Source organism: Punica granatum, chromosome 1 (genome assembly GCF_007655135.1).
Source record: "Punica granatum isolate Tunisia-2019 chromosome 1, ASM765513v2, whole genome shotgun sequence".
Lineage (NCBI taxonomy): Eukaryota > Viridiplantae > Streptophyta > Magnoliopsida > Myrtales > Lythraceae > Punica > Punica granatum.
In genome coordinates, this window is record NC_045127.1 from 13768662 (window position 1) to 13793544 (window position 24883).

Consider the following 24883-nt stretch of genomic DNA (forward strand, 5'->3'; position numbering starts at 1 on the left):
TTGCATAGGCGCGCGCATGCGTGCCCCGAAGAGATTAAAATTTGGGTGCGCACAACACTAATACAATCCAGATAACATTCATTGACATTAGTAAATTACCGTATGAATATTATCTGTACGTTACGTTCGACTACTTATCATATAAGTATTCACATATCTGTCATGATAACAGTTATTAAATAACACGAGACTCACTACTCCATCTTCATTAGTATCTGTATACTAATCATGGAAACAGATAAATGTGACGATCTATCTGGAGAAATAATGTCCAGTTAAGTCTCCTACGATCATGAACAGTTTAAAGATATTCTTATCGAATTACTTCGTCACTCATATTCTTAACTCTTAAGAATGAAGTATTCAAAATATCTTAAGGACTTTATTCTAATAAATATAGACAATATACAAATAATAGAATAAACTTTATTACCATAAAAGGAATTATCCAAATATATAAATCAAGCTCTAGGGCATATCACTAATAGAGTTTTGGTTTTAATTAATTTGTAATGATTGTATTGTTGAATTATGAGAAAAAATGTGAAAAAGTAATGAATAATTGAGATAAAGTAATAATTAAGTAATAATTGTGTTGTTGAATTATGAGAAAATGAGTGAAAAAGTAATGAATAGTTGATATAAAGTAATGATTAAGTAATAATTGTATTGTTGAATTGAAAATGAGTGGAGTTGAGTTAAAAAAATTTCAAATTTCAAAATTCTTCTTAATTTTATATTTTTTTTATTCATAGTACACGGTAGTAAGCTTATGTCGATATCAAGATATCAAACATAATAGGTTAAAGAGATTGTCGACAACAACAATGTTTATTAGCGAGCTTTTCTTTTTTTAACAAAAATTTATTGTTCTTAAAAGTTGTTGTACAACAATAGATATTTATTGAACATTCATGCCGCAAAATCAGGGTAAGCCTAAAAGAAGGGGAGTGATTCACGTTGAGAGAATTTTACTTTTTAATCGGCCGATCCGACTCAAATTGTATTAGTCAGAACTCATTACACTCCTCTTACGACAGTGCAACCTAAAAGGCGTGGATGTAAATTTTACCAAAATAGTTATTTTCCACTTGGGCCAAATTGGAGAGCGAAACCATGGTGGAGAAGTCGTCGCGACAGGGCATTAAAGCACATTAATAAAGGGAGGCGGTAAAGCTGTTAAAAAAATGGAATATTCTCAGGGTTAATTCCTTTTTAACAGCAAGAGTCCGTCCGTCCACATTGCAGTTATATATGTCACCACTCCCACCCCTCTCTTCCCTCCATTCCTTTGCCCTCCCACCTCTCAGATCTTCCCCACTCTCTTTCTCTGATCTATACTCCCTCCTCTGGCCTTGAAGAAGAAAAGAACAAGAAGAAGAAGGAGGCAGCTCCATTATTTCGGCAAATATCTTCGGATTAAACTAAGGTAATGTCACTTCGATACCCTTCGCCCGTACCTTTAATCGATTTTTTGTTCCTTTTCTTTCTGGCGGGACGAAATCGGGATTCCGAAACGCGCAGAGAGTTATGGGGTTTTGAGAACTGGAGTTTTATCGGGAATTCTTGAAATGATGAAGCCTGCTTAACTTTTCCCGAGTTGAACATGTGCAGGCAAAGGTCGTAGGGTTCGTTTCGATACGTTTTGTTCGATATTCTAATTCGTTCATAGTGAGTTGGTTCTTCTAAAGACTCCCAAGAACAAAATACTCTCTCTCTTCCATCTTAGTTGAGATGCGAACGGAGGCGTCTCCTTTGTCATGCGAAAAGAAGTGACGAGAAGTACAGATTCTGTTTCATCGGTGCGCACGCAGTTTTATGCGGTCGATAATTCTTCAGCTGTTTAATTCATCAAGAACGGATGAGATTTCATGGTCCAATGTTTTAGCTACACGTACGTTTTCGCATTTTTCTAAGTCTTATTTTTCGGCCACAATTTTCTAAGGGAAAACAAATATATGAGCTGCTCTTTTTCCTGAATTTCGGCTTTTATTTATCTGAACTTGTTTTTTCTAGATCAGCTCCATTTAATTGCAGAACTCTGTTTTCTGAGGAGGACAGTTAAAGAAGAAGAAAAAGCCAAAAGAGTAGGGGAACAATATCTACTTAAGTTTCTTTTTTGTTTTTTTGTTTTTTGGGTAGATTAATATCTATGGAAGTTAAAAATAATTAATTAGCACAATTCCCGTAAACAAATATAATTTCCCGTAAAAATATAATTTCACTTTATTGACTTAGAAGACTTGCATAATTTTCAAATTAGTTTTCTCACACTTCACCTGTGATGTCGCTGTCAGTCAGCAACTCCACATGTAGACTAACGGACGTGTAGCCCGTGAACTGTGGAAAAAGAGAAGGGGAAGAAAACAAAACGCCATGTTTCCATTGTCTTCTTGCTGGTAATTTTGTTCCATAATTATTCTTATAAAGATATTTAAAAGAAAAAAAAAGAGATTATGCTATCAATTCTCACGAATGAGACTGCTGATTTATTTTTTCATCTCATAAACCATGAGGGTTGATTCTGTTTTATATTTGGTTAGTTTTGGTTTTTTTCGATTACCAAAAAAAGTCAATAAACCTAATATAAAGAAATAAAAAGTAAAATTAAATAAAAAGAGCACACTGCACATGTAATCTTTGGACCTATATTATAATCTTATAGTTGTTATGTAAAAACGTGGGCTGCAACACTGCACCCTTCTGAGGTCGTTTTTGGTATTCATGATATTTTTGGTTGTTTCCACTGGTCAAAGGTGTTGAATTTTCAAAGGGGCCCACTCACTTTTCTGACCCTTCAACCTCACATGTATAATTTGTTAATCCATTCCATAAAACTACAGTTTGGTCTTATTATATCTTATACGTACGTACATGTGTTTGTACAGGTTTAGTAACTGCGCAGCGGAAGCTAATCATCATCATGGCAAGGGAAATGCATGTTTTGACCGCCCTCGATGCGGCGAAAACCCAATGGTACCACTTCACGGCGATAGTGATCGCCGGGATGGGATTCTTCACGGACGCATACGATCTGTTCTGCATCTCCCTGGTGACAAAGCTCCTGGGCCGCCTGTACTACACCGAGCCAGGCTCGGACACCCCCGGAGCTCTGCCATCGAACGTTGCCTCGGCTGTAAATGGTGTGGCCTTTTGTGGGACTCTCACGGGCCAGATCTTCTTCGGGTGGTTGGGTGACAAGATGGGGCGGAAACGGGTTTACGGGATGACCCTCATGCTCATGGTCCTGTGCTCAATTGCATCGGGCCTTTCGTTCGGGAAGGAAGCAAAGGGCGTGATGGCGACCTTATGCTTTTTCCGGTTCTGGCTGGGGTTCGGCATCGGAGGAGACTATCCTCTCTCGGCAACCATCATGTCGGAGTATGCAAACAAGAAAACCAGAGGAGCCTTCATAGCCGCAGTTTTTGCCATGCAGGGGTTTGGTATTCTGGCAGGTGGGATGGTCGCAATTATTGTGTCAGCGGCTTTCAATTCGGGGTTCTCAGCCCCGGCATATGAGGTTAATGCCGCCCTGTCCACAGTCCCAGAGGCTGACTTTGTGTGGAGGATAATCGTGATGTTTGGGGCTATCCCAGCTGCTATGACCTACTACTGGCGGATGAAGATGCCGGAAACTGCTCGATACACTGCCTTGGTGGCCAAGAATGCGAAGCAGGCGGCTTCGGACATGTCAAAGGTTCTCCAGGTAGACTTGGAGGCAGAGCAAGAAAAAGTGGAGCAACTCTCCAAAGAGCAGGGGAACAACTTTGGGCTGTTCTCATCGGAGTTTGCACGCAGGCACGGCCTCCACCTGCTCGGGACTACAAGCACATGGTTCTTGCTTGACATTGCGTTCTACAGCCAGAACCTCTTCCAGAAGGACATATTCACCGCCATTGGATGGATCCCCAAGGCCAAGACCATGAACGCTATCGAGGAGGTATACCACATTGCCCGAGCCCAGACCTTGATTGCTCTCTGCAGCACAGTCCCAGGTTACTGGTTCACAGTGGCTCTGATTGACCGGATGGGCCGATTTGCAATCCAGCTCATGGGCTTTTTCTTCATGACTGTCTTCATGTTCGCTCTAGCGATCCCGTACCACCACTGGACCCTTCCCGACAACAGGATCGGATTTGTCGTCATGTACTCCTTCACATTCTTCTTTGCTAACTTCGGCCCCAATGCCACCACCTTTGTGGTTCCTGCCGAGATCTTCCCTGCCCGGCTCCGCTCCACCTGCCATGGAATCTCGGCCGCAGCAGGCAAAGCTGGGGCTATTGTGGGAGCCTTCGGGTTCTTAGCTGTTGCCAACGGGATCGGGGTGAAGAAGACGCTTATAATCCTTGGGGTCGTCAACTTCCTTGGAATGGTATTCACGTTCCTTGTTCCCGAGTCAAAGGGTCGATCCCTCGAGGAGATCTCGGGTGAGAATGAGGAGGAGACCGCCGCAGACCAGTCGAGGCAGCAGCATATTAGGACAGTTCCTGTCTGAAGCGTGTATGAAGTTTCAAAGAGCCATTAAGATTATATAAGATTTTCAAGTAGTTTTTCCTTTTTTTTCTTTTCGGGCTTATCCTTCGTGATCATATAGATGTAATAGATAGAAAAATCTACGCAAGGCTGCTGCCTCTTCTTCATTAAGAATGTGAAGTATTCACTTTGGCAAGTAAGGCGAAATCGTTATTCCTTCGTCTTCTTATGCGTATAATTTTGTAGTACTTTCGAACTTATTAGTATGGATGTACTTTCATTCATCAGGTCCGTGTCCATCGATCAAATTCTACTTGAGGGGTTCTGGCTAATACGGAATGACCTCCTACTCGACTCTGCGCATGTATCTTCGTAGTTGTTTCCAGCAGCTATCAGTTCTTACAGCTAGAATCGAATGCTGAAATTGCTCGACAATGAGCTGAAAGGACCGACTCTTTCAAACAGTATGCCGTATAAAGAGCAGAAATTCTGTATGAATTGCGGCTACATCGCTAATGTCTATATACACGTCCAAAGAAACTTTACTTGGCCAGCACTGCAAAAATTAAAACCCGAAAAATGTTTTTCCTTTTAATTTTAGTAATGATCTTTCTACATGAGTTGATCTAACCAGAGACCTGGACTACTACGATAAGGTAGTCTCTGCACATTCTCTACTCGGGCCCAGCTGAAGATTCCCCGTTTGAGCTCCTCCGAGGGTCTTCCTATCGACAAGGAGCAATATGAGTATGGGACAGAGAATGAGTTCCTGCTCGTTGTAGTCTGCTTCTTACTGGCAGGATGAAGATTCGACAGTAGAGTACGTCTGCCTCGGGCCTAAATTCCTGCCAGTTTTTCGCAGCTGCATCATCTGGTTTGTTCCTGAGAACCAAACCTGTGATCGAGTTCTGCATTGTAGGGACCCTCTGACGAGAAAGTACGAGTGGGGCCAGGAGTGTTCTTTTCATTTAACATGTCCTTTGGACCGATGTTCTCATTCAGACGAATGTAGGAGTTGTCCCCCACAACTTCGCTGGCTCTGCTCCAGTCCATGGTCCGAGCAGTGACTTCCAATTCCAACATCTAGCAGGTGGCCCCAGTCCGGCGTTCCCGGGCTTCAGGTAGTTGGACCCGACCTGAGCTCCACACCTGAGGCCTTCAGCACATGGGCCGTGGCGTCCCAAGAATGGTGAATCCAATCGGTGGGCATATGTGCAAGCTCGGGCAGCCGCTGCCTCACATATAGGCTCGCTTTCAGGATCAAACCTGAGCCACTGAACCTGAAGACGCAGAGTCAGATAATAAGGAAAATCAAACTTGAAACGGCATGTGAAATGTTGCCAATGGTCACGGTTGGTTCACGAGTGTCTAAGTAAGATCCATACTAATAAACAATTCGATCAAACTCATGTTCAAATGTACAACCTATAGATTCAACTCCTAGGACCCGATAGGTGACAAGTTTTTCAGAATTTAAACTTAAATAATCTCAGACTATACCACAGGAGAGGAGATATAGGATGAAAATGCATCGACCTCTAACCACCTGTTAATGTATATTCAGAGAAGTGTTATGTTTCGGATGTTTCAATGGAGGTCCCGGGTTCGATTCTCTCCTACGACTATTAAATGGATCCTCAGGACCTGGCCTTTCGTAATGCCTCTTAATAAAGCCCAGGAACTGAGACTTCCGCCTCACTTTCCCCTGATGAAAGAACCATTAGCCTAATACCACCCATGCGCCCGCTAAAGCCTTACAATGAAATTTTTCCCGATAATAGAATCTTTTAATTCGGACTCTAAATCGAGGAAAAAGCATGTCCCAGGACATGATGTGCACTATGTTTTTTAAGGCAAGGGGAGAAAGTGTCCAACCAACAGTTACTATATTTTCTCATTCGGATCACGATCAAGAAACACGTATAATGAAATAAAAATTCTAATAGATAATAAAGGGTACCATACTATTTTAATTAACTTTGTGAGAATATACGAATTTGTCAAAAGTTGCTAATGGCAAATAGTGTTTTACCAATGCAGATGTATGAATTTTGATATGTATGACTTAAATTTATAAAAATTGGATATCAATAAACATTTTTATTTGAAATAATTCATACTAGAGAACGTGCCCGCACTTCGCCGTCGATACAAAAGTTCCCTCAAATAATTTGTTAGATAGATGTAATATTAAGAAATTATTATTTGTAGCATCCACTTATATTTTATATGTGATTATAATATCCGAAAATAATAGACTTGTAATGTTTATAGTAGTATGGATAAAGGGAAAAAATGGTAACTGTAATTCAAAAAGTATGTGTAACTTCTTATGCTTTGTCTAAAATTTATTTATAATAATTATAAAGTTATGATCTATTTTATTAGGCGATGGTCTCAATCGATATTTTTTAGGATATTAAAATATATGAAAATAATTTATCTGATATTTTTAATAAGAAAATCATTATGATATATCATGACTTATATATAACCAGGATATACACCTAAAAGTATATGATACTCTAAATTACTTTCGAATATATATGTTACTATTGCAAAAGTATTAAATGAATTACTAAAGAAACTTCATTATATTAAAAAACCTTATTAACTCTCAAGAAACTACCTATATAATGAATTTTATAATTAATTTCCAAAAAAATAAGAAAATTCTTCTCTCTTAACACCCGCATTAGTGTAGAACACATATTTAAGTAAGAGAAGGGGAAAAAAATACTTGAAGTAAACCCCTTATTGAGTCACTTTTTCTTTCCATAAACGTTATAACTTAATTTTTACTTATTATAATATATTATTACAATTTTATCTATGGTGTGAATTAATTGTTATTATTTTTTTTCAACTTTTTTATGATATATTATTCTTTAATAATTTTTTACGTTACCACGTATGGTACGTATTACCTTGGGTATAAGTCTTGTAATTGGAGAATATTCATGAGAGGGAGAGATTTATTTTCTAGTGGGTCGTCCTCACTCGAACCTAAATTCATCGGATCTAGTGGACTTTCGAATATTAAGTGAAACACATCGAAAAATCGCAAATAAAAAGTTACTATTTAAATTGGTGACCAAATTTGAAATAGACTTTTTAACGGCGTAGATTGGTCACGTTGGTTTTGGATGAGTCGGTGCTTGTTATCCTTCGGTAAGGTATCAGATGCAAGTTTTGTGATTGGAAAAAATTCACCATCGGGAAAGATTTTTTACTTAGTGTCTCGATCTCGTTCAAATCTAGATTAATAGGATCTAGTAAACTTCGGAATAGCAATCGGTAGACACCATAGGAAAAAAAATAGAAAATACAAAAAAAATTTTAAAAAAAGAGGAATGGGGAGCATGTGGGAAAAACCCACCCACTTGTCCTGTCCATAGGATGTACTTTCGCATCCTTCGTGTGTGTGTATAGGGAAAATGACACTGTTGGTCCTAATTATTTGGCCTTTTTTAACTTTGAATTCTAAAAGTTTTACAATGGGTAACCAAGTCCTATAAGTTTGGGAAAAGTGTCAGTATTGATCCTAAATCTAATTGACCGTTACCGTCAGCCTACGTGGATCTAATGCCGTCAAAGTGGCCGTTACTGTGATGACGTGGCACATTCCTATTGGCCCGATTTGAAATTCGCGGGTTTCGACCTGACTTGCTCCAATTAATACCGTTTTCAACCCGACTTGACTTCCATCCTTTCAAACCGAAACCGACAGGAAGCTAAATTCCCAAAATCTTAAACCCGGCAATGGAGGATTGTGGAAGAGAGTGAAGACCTTCACCGAGGAAGTGGCCAAGAAGTCCCAAACCCTCGCCAAATCCGCCAAGCTCTCCGATCTGATCTCCGAGACCACCTAGAAGTCCAAGGATCTTGCCATCGAAGCCCCCAAGGTCGCTGGCCCCAACGCAGAAGTCCGACGCCATCGCCCCTCAGATCACTAGCTCCTTCACTAATGCCGGCTCGGAGCTCGACGTCGAGGAGCTCGAGGTCATCGCTGATCTGAGGGACTTCGTCAAGGGATTCACCGCCACGACCTTCCAGAGCTTTCATCAATCGAAACCCTAATTCCCTGCCTCATCTACGAGGAGACCCGTGGGGTCCTGAAGATCTTCTTGGGGAACGTCATCCGCGACGCCGTCACTTACACCGAGCACGCCCGCCGGAAGACTGTGACTGCACCCTCAAGCTACAAGGCAGGACCCTGTCCGGCTTCGGCGACTGAACTATTTGTGCCCTGATTTTGTCTGTGCAGATTTGGTCTGTATTTTCTGTGATGCAGATTCTCTGTTGTATAAACACTTTTGGAATGGAAGTCGAATTTCTGTCAACTTCTAATCAATTCTCGAGGCATTAAACATTTGCATTGTTCCATTTGAAACATTGGTGTGATTAAGAACCGACTTGTAGCCCTAGAGATGAGCCGTAAACATTTGCTTTGAGACAGATGAGCTCAAGAAGCATTTTGCTGCGACTCATCATCACTGAATCCGTTTCCTTGTTAATCGGCTTCTCTAACTTATGCCGCTAATGTGTTCAACTCCATCAAAAACCTGAACCTGGAACGATATATTTGTCGATGAAGGGAGGAACATTAGAGATGGACGTCGATGATGGGTGAGCATGAGAGAGATTTTGCAGGACATTGATGATGGGGATTGAAGCAAGTCGGGTCGGATCGGAGTAAGTCGGGTCGAAATCCGCGGATTTCAAATTGGACCAATAGGAACGTGCCACGTCATCACAGTAATAGCCACTTTGATGACGTTAGGTTCACGTAGGCTTACGGTGACGGTTAGTTAGATTTATGACCAATATTGACACTTTTTTCCAAACTTTTAGGACTCAAAGTCAAAAAATGCCAAATAATTAGTACCAATAGTGTCATTTTCCTATATATATATATATATAGAGCGAGTGAGCCACTTTTTCCGACTCGCCATATTTTTTTTAAATTTTCAAATTTCTCTTTTTTATTTTATTTTTTAATTTCGGTTTTTTCAAAGCGCTTTTAACACCTTGATCAGACCAAGGTAACGTGTAATCGGTTAATCCATTGAGGCTAATAATCTGGTCATTGTAATTGGACATTTTCTTTAGGATAAATGCAATGTTTTTTTTTTTCTCTTTTCTCACTCTTGGGTATCTAATTTTTTTTATTTCTAATTCATACCTTTTCAAAGCACTTCGACAGCCCGAATTTAGAGTATTCTACTTTCATGTAATTCACAAGATTCAACAAGCAATTGATATATATATATATATATATATAATATAATATAATTTTATATCTTTACTAACATATTAAAAGCTATAAATAATTGTTGAATATCATAATACTGACAAATATGTGGACACACACATATATACATAAAACATAAATATGTATTCACATATCAAGCAAACAAATGAATCCTTATAAAAAATATAAACATATCACAGTTTCTTGTACTATTATTTTATTAGAAAATATAAATTTATGATAATCATGTACAATTCTATAAAAAATGATGATAAATATATTAGATTAAAACATACATAATAGATGTACAAATTCTACTTTACTATATGTACTAATTTATCAAACCGTGCATTGTACGAATTTTATAAAGAAAATTTTATTATAAAAATAATTTGTACAAATTTGTAATATATGTAAAAATTTATTTTTTCTATTGTATAAAATTTACTGTGATAAATTCATACTTGTGATAGAATAATATATATCAAATACATATCAAAAGTTCTTAAGAAATGAATTTATGTAATACGCATTGCAATATCAATTAATTTCTAGGAAATTTTACTTAAACTTTGAAAACTTTTATATCAAATCGTTAGTTTTATTTGATAAAAGAACAATACTCTTAGAGCTTATTAAAACTTTTAAACTTCACTATTTGATTGTTCTTTATTATAAATGATATTACATATATTATTTTTTTTTATAAATTTGAATATTTAATATAAAATGACCCACTTATTACTTTTATAAGATAAGCTAAAATTCTTAAATTTTTTAAATTTTTATATAATTATAAATGATTCTTTATTTTCTTAATTATGTATATATTTATTTATTAATAAAATAACAATAAATGATTGAAAATTTAAAATATTCTATTATATATTATTATTATTATATTAATTATTATCTTTTAATTTCTATATAGTATATTTACATATGAATTAGTAATGGATTTACCATTTTATCTCTATTTATTAGTGTCTTGTCAACTTTATATATATATATAGATATATATCCTTCAAAATTCAATAAACTATTATTTTATTTTCCATCAAAATTCTATTAAACTCTTATACTATTTAAAAAATTATCTTTCTAATCATATTTATTTGGTGGAAGCCAACATTATATATATATAGATTATAGATTCCACAAATAACAAAGTCCTGTATCAAGGGCGCACGTTAGGAATCTGTATTAATATTCATCATATCATGCACAATTGATAAACCTCTATTTGAATTTTGACAAATGACCCAGATCCAATCTTACGAGAACTAAATTCTTTCAAACTAAAGGGTTCAATCTCTATATACCCCACCCCTCATGTCTTCGTGGTACTCATTACGTAATTAGTGCGTAATATCAAGATGGGAATTTGATATGGTGACAACTCTATTCGCACATCATTGAAAAATTCATCACTATACTAACCCCTATAATGGAAGTATTATGCACTTGAATAAAAATGTCATATCTTTCAATATGAAATATCGCATTGTTACGGTGACAAATCGTCACCATATAACAACCCTCAAAATGGATCATGCTTTGCCGAGAGTAATGTTAGGGAGCATATTTAAGATTTCCAGCTTGAAATTAATGGACAATGATGGTGACCGACATTAGCCCCATAGTCCCCTCTGTCCCTCGCCCATTTCTATCCTCCTTGTTTGTTATTGTAATTTTTTAATAATTTGATTTCATAATTTAACGGAAAAATAATTTAATATCATGAAAATACCCTTTTTTTTTAATAAAAAATGTCATGTTATCGGTTTTTTTCTTAAGAAAAATGAACAATAAAACTGTGGCGAACTAGGGCGAGATTAGGGAGGGAAAAAAAGGACAATTGGGAGGTAAATGGAAAAATTACAATGTTTACCATCAAAATTTGACTCTTTTTTTTCCCTTCTAAATTGAAAATTTGAAATAGGATGAAAACGAAAAAGTAATTACATAGGGTTGACAGGGATGAACCGAACCCGAATCGGATTTGAACAAAATATAAATCGGAGTAAATTCATGAGTTGATTCGAACTTCCAATTCGCATGGGAACCTAAACCAAACGAAACCAAGTTTGATATGTTTCAACTTGATTTTGCGTTGTCAACCAGACTTTGAGATTAAAACGACTCAACCAGAAGCGAACCTGAATGGAGACGAAGGTCGAGTGAAAAATGAAAGAATTGGATCCTTTTGGGATCCATTTCCAGACATCAATCAGTTTGGAACTAAATCCTCTGCTTTCTATTAACATAGGATCGAATGGAACCGAATAGTTCATTCGTACGGGTCCATCGCAAAGTCTAATAAAAGCTTAAAAAGATGACGAGCTGGAGGGCCTATTCTTCCATGCTTTCAATCTTGTCCCACTATAACCATGTTTACCATAGTAACCACTCGCACCCTAATATACATATGATATAAATCATCACCCTCTGATAAGCTTCTTAATTTTCCTTTTTCCTTGTTGCAGTTATGATATCTCAATCTTTCTTAAGTCCTCGACCAATTCTTGAATCTTGCGCGTCCATTCCATCATCCGTCTATCCAACCAATGTGTACTGAATTACATCTACCATATCATAGTCCTTCTTGTACATAATTGACAGCAGCTATTACATCTATATAACGTGGTTTGATCCCCAAGGATAATTCCCGAAAAGAAGAAAGAAAAACTATTTGAAGATTAATTATATCTATCTTAATAGCTCTTTGAAACTTCATAGACATCTCAAACTGGGACTGTCCCAATGTTCTGCTGCCTTGATTGGTTCACGGTGGTTTCCTCCTCGTTCTCACCCGATATCTCCTCGAGGGATCAACCCTTTGATTCAGGCACAAGGAAGGTGAGTACCATTCCAAGGAAGTTGATCACCCCCAGGATTATCAGCATCTTCTTGACCCCAATCCCATTAGCGACATATAAGAACCCAAAGGCTCCTACAATAGCCCTGGCTTTGCTGGACCAGCTGCCGAGATTCCGTGTACAGGTGGAGTGGAGCCGAGCAGGAATATCTCTGCAGGAACTACTAAGGTGGTGGCGCATTGGGGCCGAAGCCAGCAAAAAAGAATGTGAGGGAGTACATGGTGACATACCTGATCCTGTTGTTGGGAAGGGTCTAGTGGTGGTACGGGATGGCAAGAGCGAACATGAAGACATCAATAAGAAAAAGACCATAAGCCGGAGCGCAAACTGGCCCATCTGATCGATCAGGGCCAATGTGAACCATTAACCTGGTACAGTGCTGCAGAGTGCCATCAGGGTCTGGACCCAGCTGATGCGGTATACCTCCTCAATTGCGTTCTTCTGAGCCTGGGGATCTATTCAATGGCGCAAAATATGTCCTTCAATTCTGGCTGTAGAACGCGATGTCAAGTAAGAACCACGTGCCGCTCGTCCTGAGCAGGTAGTGCCAGTGACTGCGTACGAACTCTGCTGAGACCAGCCCAAATTTGTCCCCCTGCTCTCTGAGCGCCGTTCTATCTTTTCCTGCTGTTCCTCCAAGTCTACCTGAAGGGCCTTCGACATGTCCAAAGCCGCCTGCATTGCATTCTTGGCCCACCAAGGCAGTGTGCCAAGCAGTTTCAGGCATCTTCATCTGCCAGTAGTTGGAAGCTACTAGGACAGCCCCGAACATCCACTATTATACTCCAGACATAGTTAGCCTCCAGGACCATGGACAAGGCGGCAACAGGTATGCAAGTTGAAAGCTGCTGATGGGATAAATGCGGCCATCCCTCCAACTGGAGTACCAAACCCCTGCATTGTGAAAACCACGGCTATTAAAGCTCCCCGGGTCTTCTTGTTCAGTCCCTCTCGTTCATCTTTGCTAACTACGGCCATGATGCCACTGGGCCCTCTACCTTTGTGGTTCCTGCAGAGATATTCCCTGCCTGGCTCTTCTCCACCTGCCACGGAATCTCAGCTGTGGCGGGCAAGGCCAGGGCTATTGCGTGAGCCTTCAGGTTCTTTATCTGTCGCTGTCAGTATTGGGGCGAAGAAGACGCAGATAATCGTTGGGGTGATCAACTTCCTTGGAATGGTATTCACATTCCTTATGCAAAGGGTTGATCCTCGAGGAGATCTCAGGAGAGAACGAGGATGAAACCGCCATGGACCAATCGAGGCAGCAGCACATTAGGACGGTTCATGTCTGAAATTTCTGGTAAGTTTCAAAGAGCCATTAAGATAGATTTGATCGTCTAATAGTTTTTCTCGTCGTATTGCGCTTATCCTTTGAGATCATGAGATATTATATGACTGTAAAAATTAAAATAAAGGTGTGAAACTTTTGCTTTCAGATGCACGCCGATCAGACTCTTCTCGGGAAGTTCTAGTGAATATTAAATGGTCTTCGCCCGACTGTACAGATGTTCTTTCATGCCTGTTGTCAGCAATTATCAGTTTTTACAGCTAAAATCAATTCTGAAATTGTTCCACAATGAGCTCAAAGTACATTTAAGTCTTTAACTATATGATGCATAATGAGAAGAAATTCCATATGAACAACCGCTATGTCGCTAATTTCTATATACACGACTAAGGAAAACTTGGCCACCATAGCTAAAATTAAAACCTGAAAATGTTTCTCTTATTTTTCAGGATGATCTTTCTACATCAGTTGATCTAACCAAAGAAAGGTACCACTATGATAAAGTAGTAGTCTCTGCACATTCTTTATTTGGGCCCAGCTCTGCCTTTGGTTCGGCAGATTCCAGTTCGAGCTCCTCCAAGGGCCTTCCTATTGACGAGGAGCAATATGAGTGTGGAACAGAGAATGAGTTCCTGCTCATAGAAGTCTGCTTCTTACTGGCTGATGAAGATTCGGCGGTAGAGCACACATCCTCCACCCTGTATTCCCGCAGGTTATTGTTTTCAGCTTCATTGTTCGGTCTCTTCCTAGGAACCAAACCGCTCTTCGAGTTCTGCATCGTAGGAACCTTCTGATCATTGGACGAAACAGTATGAGTGGGACCAGGGGTGGTCTTTTCATTTAACACGACCTTCAGGGTGATGTTCTCGTTCACATGGGTGTCGGAGTTGTCCCCAACAACCTCACTGGTTCCACTCTGGTCCATGGTCCGAGAAGCGGCTTCCAATTCCCACATCTTGAAGATGGCTTCAGTCAGGTTTTCCCGCGCTGTGTCAAGGTCAATTATTGGCTTCGGGTAGTTGGACCCAAGCTCCACGCCTGAGGCCTTCAGAACATGGGGCGGGGCATCCCAAGGATGGTGAATCCACTCAGTGGGCATACGTGCAAGCTCAGGTAGCCACTGCCTCACATACTCGCCTTCAGGATCAAACCTCGGCCCCTGAACCTGAAGGCAGTCAGAAAATCAGGAATGATGAAGCTCTGGTTAACTAATTTCCATGAACAAGATCAACTCGAACCAATATATGAAATGTTACTAATGCTTGTGGCTCCTTAATGAATGCAAGATCCAAGTGAATAAACAATCCGATCAAATTCATGTTCAATTTGAGTTTACCTCTGGGCAGTCCATCCGTTCGAGCTCATGACCATCAGGCAAGCCCCCAGAAATATACTGCCAACCGAGAATATCGCTCTCCAAATCCGCATCCAAGAGCGTATCCCAGAAGTATTTCATCCCCCACTTCCATGGTAGAAGTAGAAATTTGACTGCAAAGCTTGACACTATCACTCGTATCCTATTATGTATCCACCCGGTGGCCCAGAGCTCTCTCATCCCGGCATCGACAAAGGGATACCCTGTCTTTCCCTGTCTCCAGGCCTTGAAACGGGCTTGATCCGCCTGCCATGGAAAGAACTTTAGGTGGCTTAAGAGCGCTCTCTCGTGGGTGAACGGAAAGTTGAAGCAGAGGTACCGGGAGTATTCCCTGAGCCCGATGGCCCGGAGAAAGAGGGTCGCACTCTCCTGGCCCTGTGTATTGCCCTCTTTCGCCCAGAGTATTTGCTTCAGCCGAGTGCTCTGAAAGACTTTCCTCACACTGACCTCTCCAAAGTGGAGGTATGGGGAGAGGAGTGATGTGGAGCTTCCCCCAACTTTCACCCTATTCTTGGCATAGTGAAGGAGCTGGTGTTCCAAAAATTCTGTTAAGACCTTATCGGCATTCGACCACCCTGGAGCCCACCCCCTACCTAACAGTGCGTTGCTGGACTTCTCTGATTCATATTCGAGACCCAACTTCTCGATAGAACATCCACCCACTTTTCCTGCCAGGAACAAAAGATTTTCCAAATCATTGTAAACAAATCCCCAATCATTCAGCGCCAGAAGGCAAAGCGAAAAGAGAACTCAAAAAATTAGATGATAAACTGACTCGATAGCCTCTGGATATGTACCTAGGGCAGGCGTTAACCGCCACGGCATTCCGTGAAATATCGGTTCCATTTGCATGTTCAAGCATTTGTCCCAATATGCATCAAATGTTCTAAAGGAGTTTCCTTTGTCATTGTAAACTTCCCATGGTTCATACAGCAAGTCAGCATTATAGCTTTGAACGGAAATGCCACGCTCCACGAGCTTCTCTTTGATGTCATGATCACGAACAAGCGAAACAGGATCTGTGAAAGAATCAGGAAAGCATGTCAACCATATCAAGAAAAATCTGAAAACATAGCAAATGAATAAGAATATCATGGATGAGACTAAGATCCTTTCTGCTTGACATATAATGTTGGCGTTGAACTAATAATCAGTCTGAAATTTAGAAACTTCAAACGCTAGAATCTACTTAAAAAGGGACTTGGAAGCACAACATGTCACCAAGCTATAAAGAAAAGATAACGAAATGCACGAATAAGAACAACATCATCAGCCCGACAAAAAAAAATGGAATGAAGATAATCTGAAACTATACCATAGAGATGGTTAAACACGAGTTTCGTGGCCCCTATGGATTCAATGCATTCCAGAAGGGCGGTGAGAGTGCTGTCAGCTCTCATCAGCATGAGCTGGGCCCCAACGGACTTCAGGGATTGCTCGAGGTGGGTAAGAGACTGCTTGAGCCACCACCTCGAGACCCGACCAGGGTAGAACTGCCCTTCTTCTCTAGGGCACCATATGTAAACAGGAAACACCGGCCCTTCCCGAGCGGCAGCAGACAGTGCGGGATTGTCCTCGATCCTCAGGTCCCTCCTGAACCAAACTACAGTCTTATTATTGCTGCTGTCCATTTCCGATCACGGTCTATTTTCCTATCTCAAGCCGAGGCTCTTCCGCCTTCTTCTGCAACATCCCAAAATACAATCTTAACACACTATGACCAAGCAAGAGCCTTTCAAATCATCACCAACATAGCACAGCAGCAGATCATCAAAATTTAAAGCTCGATCAGTCTTTCGCCCCCAGGTTTTAAGCTTTCGCACAATCAGATCTAAACAATCACTGGGCACAGCTGAAATCAACACAGGTAAGAAACCAAACCCCAGATCAAGACACCGCCTTGTCGGGTCAACTCAATCCCGCTTCGCTTGCTGCTGATCTTTGTCGCAAAACCGCGATCGGCGACCAGTCGATGGGGATCTCCCTCGATCCGAGCTGCGGATACCCAGATGAACAATCGATCAAGGGAAAAGGAAGAAGCGGGGGAACTAAAGGGGAAGCACCCGCTTCTTTCCCTGTGTGTGTCCGTGTCTCGATTCTCTGGAGACTTCCTTATCTGTTGGCAATCGGGGACAAGTGGGAAGAAGGGAGGATTTGTTTGTTTTGTTTCGAGGGAGCGATGAGAAATTGATCCTTATCACGTGGACGGTGCGAGGGGGACGAAGAAGCTGACACTGACAGTTGATTGAAGATAAGGTCTGTGCTCTGTTCCAATGTTCAATTTCCTGAAGCAGAAGGAGAGAAGGGGAAGGGGACAGTGAATGAGGGTGAACTTTCCCTGTCTTGGTTTATAATTAGGCCTTCAGTAACTATGTCTGTCTATACGTACATACACTGAACTGAGCTGAGACAGAGACCAGACCGCCATGATAACAGAGTATCTCTGTCTTCAGCGGTTATTCCTTTTTGGGAAACGACGGTTTATTCGGCTTTTCCCCTTGCAGCATGACGGGGTTGCACTCCTCTTGCAATATGAGGTGCGTGTTACACAGCTGGCAATGTTAGGGGATGTTCTATTGGATTTCGAATTAAACGTCCAAAATTAAGCTCTCCAATTTTTTCGGTTACATCGGAAACTCATATATCTAGTACATATGAATTTGCCAAAATTTCATAAGCGCTACAGAAAGTTTCACTAATGAAAATCGAATTTAGAATCTCTTAATTCCACACAAGAGTAAATATCCCCATTATACGCCCTTAAGCACTTATTAAGAAAATGAATGCGTACGTAACAAAATTAAAATTACTGGCGTTTCATCCGAGTATCGCATGGGATCTTGGTACTTGTTTTTTTTTTTTTTAAAAAAAATAAAGAGTAGTTCTTAAAATTAACATGTTAAGGTTGTTCTTTTATTTAGCTTATAAATAAGTTTACTTTTAGAAAATGAAATGAAACTACATAGCTTTTCCGATTTGATATAAATATGTCGGGAGAATTACGTCTGTGGTCTTATAAGTTTGCTCTGTTTTTTTTCCTCCTAAATCGAGTTCTATAAGTTTTCTTTTGGCTAAACAAGCTCTACAACTTCCAATCCGTTATACACTTTTAGTTCAAAACATGACCGACAATCAAGCAGTACTGACATGGGCATAAACGACTTCAAATATTTTCCAAGTGTCATTTGATCTTTTATTTGGACTCGAATCCGATATTTTACTTAAAGGGAATATGCGTCGAACCACTTGAACTAATCCACGTTGGTTAGAAGGAGTCAAAAGTGCACTTTTAAGAAGGCTCCAAAAAAGGTAAATTTTTTACTATTTAACAAGAAAACTTATTATTTAGGCTTCTTATTGTAGTCAAAATAATAAGTTTCTTAAAAAAAGGTTAATAACAATAAAAAATCAAAACTTTTCACATTTTAACTATTTTAGCACGAACTTTTTCCTTAACCAATTAAATCACAAAGTACCGATTTGATAACAATATTAGTACACTGTCAATATCTCTGTTAATTGTAACTGGAATTGCTGACATGTACATGACGGTGCCACATGGCTCATAGTGATTGATTGAGTGCGTCCCACATCTTTTTAAAAAATTAAATATTCTAAAAATTAAAAAAATAACTAAATAAAGGCCCTAAGGTCGAAAGTGCGGAGGAGGAGAGATGGCCGGCGGTGGGGGCCTCAATTGGTTATCGATTGGGGTCGCCTTGGGGGTTTTCGATTCCAACCGGTGGAGAGTATCGACATCGACCCCCACCACCCCATTTGGGGTCGTCAGTGACAGTAGAGGTAGTTGACGATCCTAGTTGGGGTGTGGTAGTTGGTGTTGAGACCCCCATCGCCGGGCACCTCCCCTCTTTCATACTTTCGGCCTTACTGTTAGGAATTTGTGTATGCTCTAGAGGCAATCTATCATCAGTTCTGTAATATGACATGTATTTCATTATATTACGAGGCATTTATGTTATTGTGTAGATTGCGCCAAATATGATTTTACACAATAATGTCCTTGGAATAGTAGGTTTAATAGGCATCAAGTGTGACTTGATTGTGAGATCCTATAATTACATAACATTATTCCTAAATGTCCCTAGTCAAAGTATTATCGTTAATTAGGACACCGATAACACGGTTAGACTAGTGTGGGTGTTGATTGATGACCAAGTCTCACAGGTCATGGATATGGAGATATCAAGTCACACCACATGTATACATTAAGAGTAATGTGTATTGGACCGACCCGCCATGAGATTGCTACATGGGTTGTTACGTGACTGTCATTAGCATATCTCAAAGTGACTACAGTGTAATGGTCATTTGACTTGAGGTCACCATGGATTCCTACATGTAATGTCATATACTTTGATACTGTCAAACGCCAACATAACAGGCTGGTTATAAAGACAGTTATTGGGTATATCACAGAGCATGGAGAGGAATGTGAGTGACCAAGATAGGATTTGTCCCTCCTACGAAACGGGAGCGATATCTCATGGCCATTTGGTGGTTAAATCTAAAAGTGTTTGCATACCCAAATAAGTCGATATAGCGATATCGAACTCATTTGTTCTGATAGACTTATCCGATAAACCAAGAAATAGAGATATTGAGCCATACAAGGATATCATCGACCATGCTTTGGGCTTAATAGAGATATAGAGGACAAATAGATTATATTACACGGTAACGTAGGTCACAAGGTTCGTCGAGAAATTGACTTTTCCAATTGCTTGAGTAATAGTGATGCATTGCTAGATGCCGCTCACTGTTTGTAATATTGAAATAGAGATTTCGATATTACTATCAACGTAATTGGGAACCTACATGGTCACACACTACGACTAAATTGACAAGATATTTTGAAACAATAAAATCGTCTAATAGAGATTAGATGATTTATGGTACGACCGATTAATTAGATATTTAATGAGATTAAAATTGTCGATTAATTAGACTCAATTTATTAGATTAAATGAACCCAATTGATGCACGATTCATGTGAGGATACATGGCAATTTGGGATTCTTAATTCCCCATGTCCCACATCAGTTAGGGGACTTGAAAGTCTTCCCCTTATGCTTATATATATGTGTGCATGTACATTTACATGGATATATACGTGTGTTATATATATACATATATATGTGACATATATGTATGCATAAGCATATATATACATATGTGTGTATGTGCATAAATGTGGGGAAATTCAAGTTGAATTGTTCAATTTGAATTAATCTTACTAGTCTAATAAATTTCGGGTGTTGTATCGGTGTTTCATTTGAGTATTGGCTGCTAGCACCGCCGATCTCAAAAACTCGTCGACAAAGTCGGTGTGGATATCGGTAGAGACGTCACGCGTGGGACGCTCGGTCGATAATTTTAAATATTGCAGGTACACTTTTATTTACTCTTATTCTTCTAGTAGGTCTTGGAATTAGTTTCACGGGTAGAAAATTTTGAATTTCTGTTCCTTTTTCGCTTCCGTTGGCTCTGTGAAACTAGCAATTGGTATCAGAGCCTAACTAGTTAGAATAAGAGTAGATAATAGCATAAAATATTATTTTATGCTTGGTACTGATGTGATTATGTTTGATATTTGCGGTGCATGACTGTTAGACATGGACTAGGTCCTAGTTGTGTTAGTATAATAGTTATACGTCTGGACTATTATGTAATGGTTACTGTACGGACCCGAATGTGGACTCTCGTCGGGGCCCGCATTGTGCGCTTTTGGATCGCGCGGCTTGGGAGTGTCCACCTTCCCGTGGGGACGCGTGACGGACACGCGTGAGAGAAGGAGTCGCCACTTATCATTTTACGACCCGAAAGTCGAGGGCGGATAAGTTACCCTGGGTCTAGGGGTATGGAACACCTAGTTGTTGTTAAGGCATTGGTCTGTACGGAACCGGAAAGTCCGTGTTCGGGGGTTCATGTTACGTGTGGGCTTATATCCCGCACGCCCTTTCGGTACTCTGGTTTGCTAAGCTTGCATTTTGTTGATTTACCGTATGAATTAAGCTGCACTCGGCTCGCACGTTTTGACACTGGAGATTCGGTGAATTAAACGATATCGGTTGAGAAGCCGAGAGAGAAGTAAACCCGTATGTCGGGGAGTTGGGTCACAATCTTGCATTACAGTTCATCGAACCATGTAGGTTGAATCCCTGCGTGAACTAAAACCGCGAGATCTTGAATTTACTTGTGTCTTGGCAAGCATTAGACCGATTCGATTAATTCGACTCTCGAACCGTTCGCTTACCGACTGAAATTCTTACAGAGCAAATGTACAAAATAAAAGTCCTTACAATGCTCTCGAAAACAATAAATACAAATTACAAATGGCCGAATTCCAGTCGACTCGCGTTCGGTTATTATTCCACTCTAACTCACCGTGAGTTTAGGGAAAAGACCGAAGAACTGAAATTCAATGGATGCGCTCACTGAATAGGGCGTTGGACCCTGTGAGAGTTGATTGGGCGTTGGACCCTGTGATCGATGATTAGGGTGTTGAACCTTAATATTATTCGGCCTAGGGATCAGGCTCGACCCGCATGGCAAACAGGTGCGGAAAGATAACACGCAACATGTTAATAACAGACAAGGTGTTTTGTATTCACCGAATGTACGTGGATTAACAAGTTTATTAATCCAAGGGTGTTTTTGCAAGCAAATGCCATATGCTAAGCAATCAAGCACGTGCCAATGTTTTAGCATTCGGCTTTGTTTTGAGAACTTGACAAAGAGAGTCAAATCTCATGTATGTGGATTGCTTTTACAGTTGTTCTGTATTGTGACTGAATTACCACTGAATTAACCAAACTCGTGTTTTGACTCTAGATTTGGAATCTAGAATTCATCCTAACCATTATCTAGTGTTTGGTTAGGTCGAGTGAAAGGTTAATCAGGATTTTGCATGTTTTTTGACAGAGATAACCGTTCTAGTTACCCGAGTCTATGTTAGGATGACAGAAACTCATCAGTTAGAAAAGAAAAGGCTATGCAGATGAACCTGTACTTGAACAGGTAGCCTATTCTTATCCCGTACTGTAGTGTTTCTGTCATGCTAACCCTAGGGGTGTCGCTGAATTGTGAAAAGACGATTTTGCCCTTTATTTGAAAGTTGTTTTCAGAAAAGGGGAAACATCGTAGTGCGGGCCACCTCGGCCTGTAGCCGGTGTCGACCAATTCCCTGGATCGTCCAGGGTTATGCAAGAACCCCGAAAAAGCCAAAAAAACCGGTCGATCTGCCCGGAAGTGATCTAGAAAGATCTTTTGTATCCTGACCTGAGTTACCTGGAATCAGGTAAAAACTCAAGTTGAGACACAGAAGCCCTTTTCAAACGTCCATACTACATCGGACCGCGCGTTTCGGGTTTTGAAATTGATAAGTTTGAAAAGGGCTCCAACGTCATTTGACAACTCATCGACGCGAGTTATCAGTTAATGGCCAATTCGTGTAAACTTTATCAGTGTGAAGTGGGTTTAATCATGTGAGCGTCCCGATTAACACGTTTGTGGAATTAATGCTTAAGGGTTGTGCCGAATGCATTAATTGTGAAAATGATTCGCGACTCGAAGACCAAGACGATTCCATAAGGATCGAGGATAATTTGGTCCAATGACCGAAACTACCCTCGTAACCGAATGGACCCAAATAAGTCATCGATACCCGAATCCATGCATGCTTTGTTTTGAAAAGACATTTTCATGCGATATTGCGACGATAATGTAAATTGCAAATTACACGAAAGCTGAGAACGGACTCAAAACGGGAAGAGGAAGCCTCATGCAACCCGTACGAGTCTAAGAGACTCTCAGTTACTTCTCCTTAGAGATAGCCGAGAGGTCCCATGGCCCGAATTGGGTTCCACGAGATTTCCCCCTCATGTTTCGAATCATTTCTCGCATGCTTAAACGACAAACATTATAAATGACACGATTAAACGAAAGTCGGTATTGCCATGATTTGAATAACGCATTCGAACATGGAAACATGCACAAACAACTTATTTAAGGAATCGATAAAACAATACCGACTTCATGCATGTGAGAAAACACGAGAAAACTCGGGAATCAAGCTTGGATCGGGCTAAGAAGGCCGATCTTAACCTGAGGAAAGCAAGCCAAGCCTCGGTCACCTCTTCTTGAGGCAAACTCAAGAGCTCTTTTGCTTATTTCGGGTCGGGAAGGTCTTCCGAGGGTCGATCCAAACGTTTCCCGACATGCTAACATGTTATATGATGATGAACATGCATAATATAACAAGAAAGTGTATAAAAATTAAGTCTTGCTAGTTAAACATGCATAAAACGCCATATTACTCCATAGCCATGCAAATAATGTAAAGAGCCCTAACTCCTCTAAGTCAAGAGTGATTTACCTAGCCTCGGGATACGAGGAAAGAGTCGGGGAAGTATTCGAGAGTCGGGTGACTCGGTTGAACGCTTGGAAGAGTGCTCGGGTGCAGGGGCATGCACGTTCGGGGAGCTAGGTGCACGGGGCGTATGGCTGGAGTGTACGGGAGGCGCGCGGGCGCGCATCTGGCGTGCGCGGGCGCGCAGCTATGCGCGCGGGTGCACTGCTGTGCGCACGTTTGCGCGGCTGGATGCGCGAGCGTGCGGCTACGGGTGCACTGTTCACCCGAGAGCACGATCTTCGCCCGAAATGAGGAAATCAACCTGAAATGATGAGCAAATGACTTCAAACCAAAAATCTAAGTTCATGAATGAACTCCTTGGGTCCAAAACATGTGGTCCATGGAGTTTGAGAAGTTTTGAACTTAAGTCAGGATGATGAACATCGGCTTCCGACTTAAGAAACTCAAAGCTTTCTTCGGGTTTGCTTTGGTTTTTCTCTCTTGGTTTTGAGGTGTTGAAGCTTGCTGGTTTTTGAGTGTTCTTGGCTATGGAGTTTGAGAGGATTTCTTGAAGGAGAAAGGTTGGAGAGAGTGTGTAAGAGGAGAAGTGATTATCTTAATAACTTTTGGGCCATTTATAGACAAAGCTAATGACACAATTAGCAAAAGCAAGTGCTCTTAACCCCCATGCTTAGAAAATATCAAGCCTCATCCTCTTCCATTGCATTAATGAAGAAGAGATAAGACATTGATGAGCATTGATGAGCATTGATGAGAAGTTGAGTGTTGTCTTTAATCTCTCCAAGATATTTTGGCTAAGAGAGGGCAAGTTGGCTTCTTGAATTGAAGAAGAAGAAGAAGCTTCTAGAGTAAAGGGTGACTCATCTTGAGTAGCCCGTGGGTCCCACGACCGAAGAGGAGAAACCGGGAAAAAGCTCGGATCTCGATTGATCGCGCATTCGAAGTTCGTGGTTTGAATTGAACCTCGAATTATCGATATACGCGAGGAAATGGATTTAATGAGTCCGAGATTGGCATTTTTCGTGAGAAATTGCCAAATGTCTGTATGAGGCTTGGAAGCCGGTTTTGCTCCTTTTATGCATTCAGAGCGAGGTTACCCACTTCTGACAGCATATCTTGTATCTGCATCCCACGTCGGTTATTTTGACATAAATTGTCAAATTACGTGGGCACTTGTCCCTTAAGCCGGTAAATGTAAATATGGAGCCGGAGATGTCCTAAG

The 24883-nt window shown here is 40.5% G+C and overlaps 2 protein-coding genes and 1 pseudogene across 4 annotated transcripts; 1 reads left to right on the top strand and 2 right to left on the bottom strand.

Moving 5' to 3' along the window:
- The first annotated feature begins 1270 nt into the window (after positions 1 to 1270).
- On the top strand, positions 1271 to 4711 carry LOC116192092 (inorganic phosphate transporter 1-4-like). Of its 3 annotated transcripts, XM_031520525.1 has the most exons (3): positions 1271 to 1429; positions 1615 to 1894; positions 2889 to 4711. In XM_031520525.1, the coding sequence occupies exons 2-3, from the start codon at positions 1819 to 1821 to the stop codon at positions 4493 to 4495; spliced, it is 1683 nt and encodes a 560-aa protein (XP_031376385.1). In that variant the 5' UTR covers positions 1271 to 1429; positions 1615 to 1818; the 3' UTR covers positions 4496 to 4711. The 3 variants fall into 3 exon arrangements, with proteins under 3 accessions (XP_031376385.1, XP_031376386.1, XP_031376387.1); XM_031520526.1 differs by lacking the exon at positions 1615 to 1894 and having other exon boundaries at positions 1273 to 1429; XM_031520527.1 differs by lacking the exons at positions 1271 to 1429; positions 1615 to 1894 and adding an exon at positions 2298 to 2399.
- A 7516-nt stretch (positions 4712 to 12227) lies between these two features.
- LOC116192094 lies at positions 12228 to 14012 on the bottom strand (annotated as a pseudogene).
- A 133-nt stretch (positions 14013 to 14145) lies between these two features.
- Positions 14146 to 17557, bottom strand: LOC116192093 (cryptochrome-1). Its single transcript, XM_031520529.1, has 5 exons — positions 17151 to 17557; positions 16585 to 16952; positions 16067 to 16288; positions 15231 to 15937; positions 14146 to 15059 (listed from the first exon to the last, which is right to left on the bottom strand). Exons 2-5 carry the CDS (start codon positions 16898 to 16900, stop codon positions 14388 to 14390), a joined length of 1917 nt encoding a protein of 638 aa, XP_031376389.1. The 5' UTR covers positions 16901 to 16952; positions 17151 to 17557; the 3' UTR covers positions 14146 to 14387.
- Positions 17558 to 24883: the final 7326 nt, after the last annotated feature.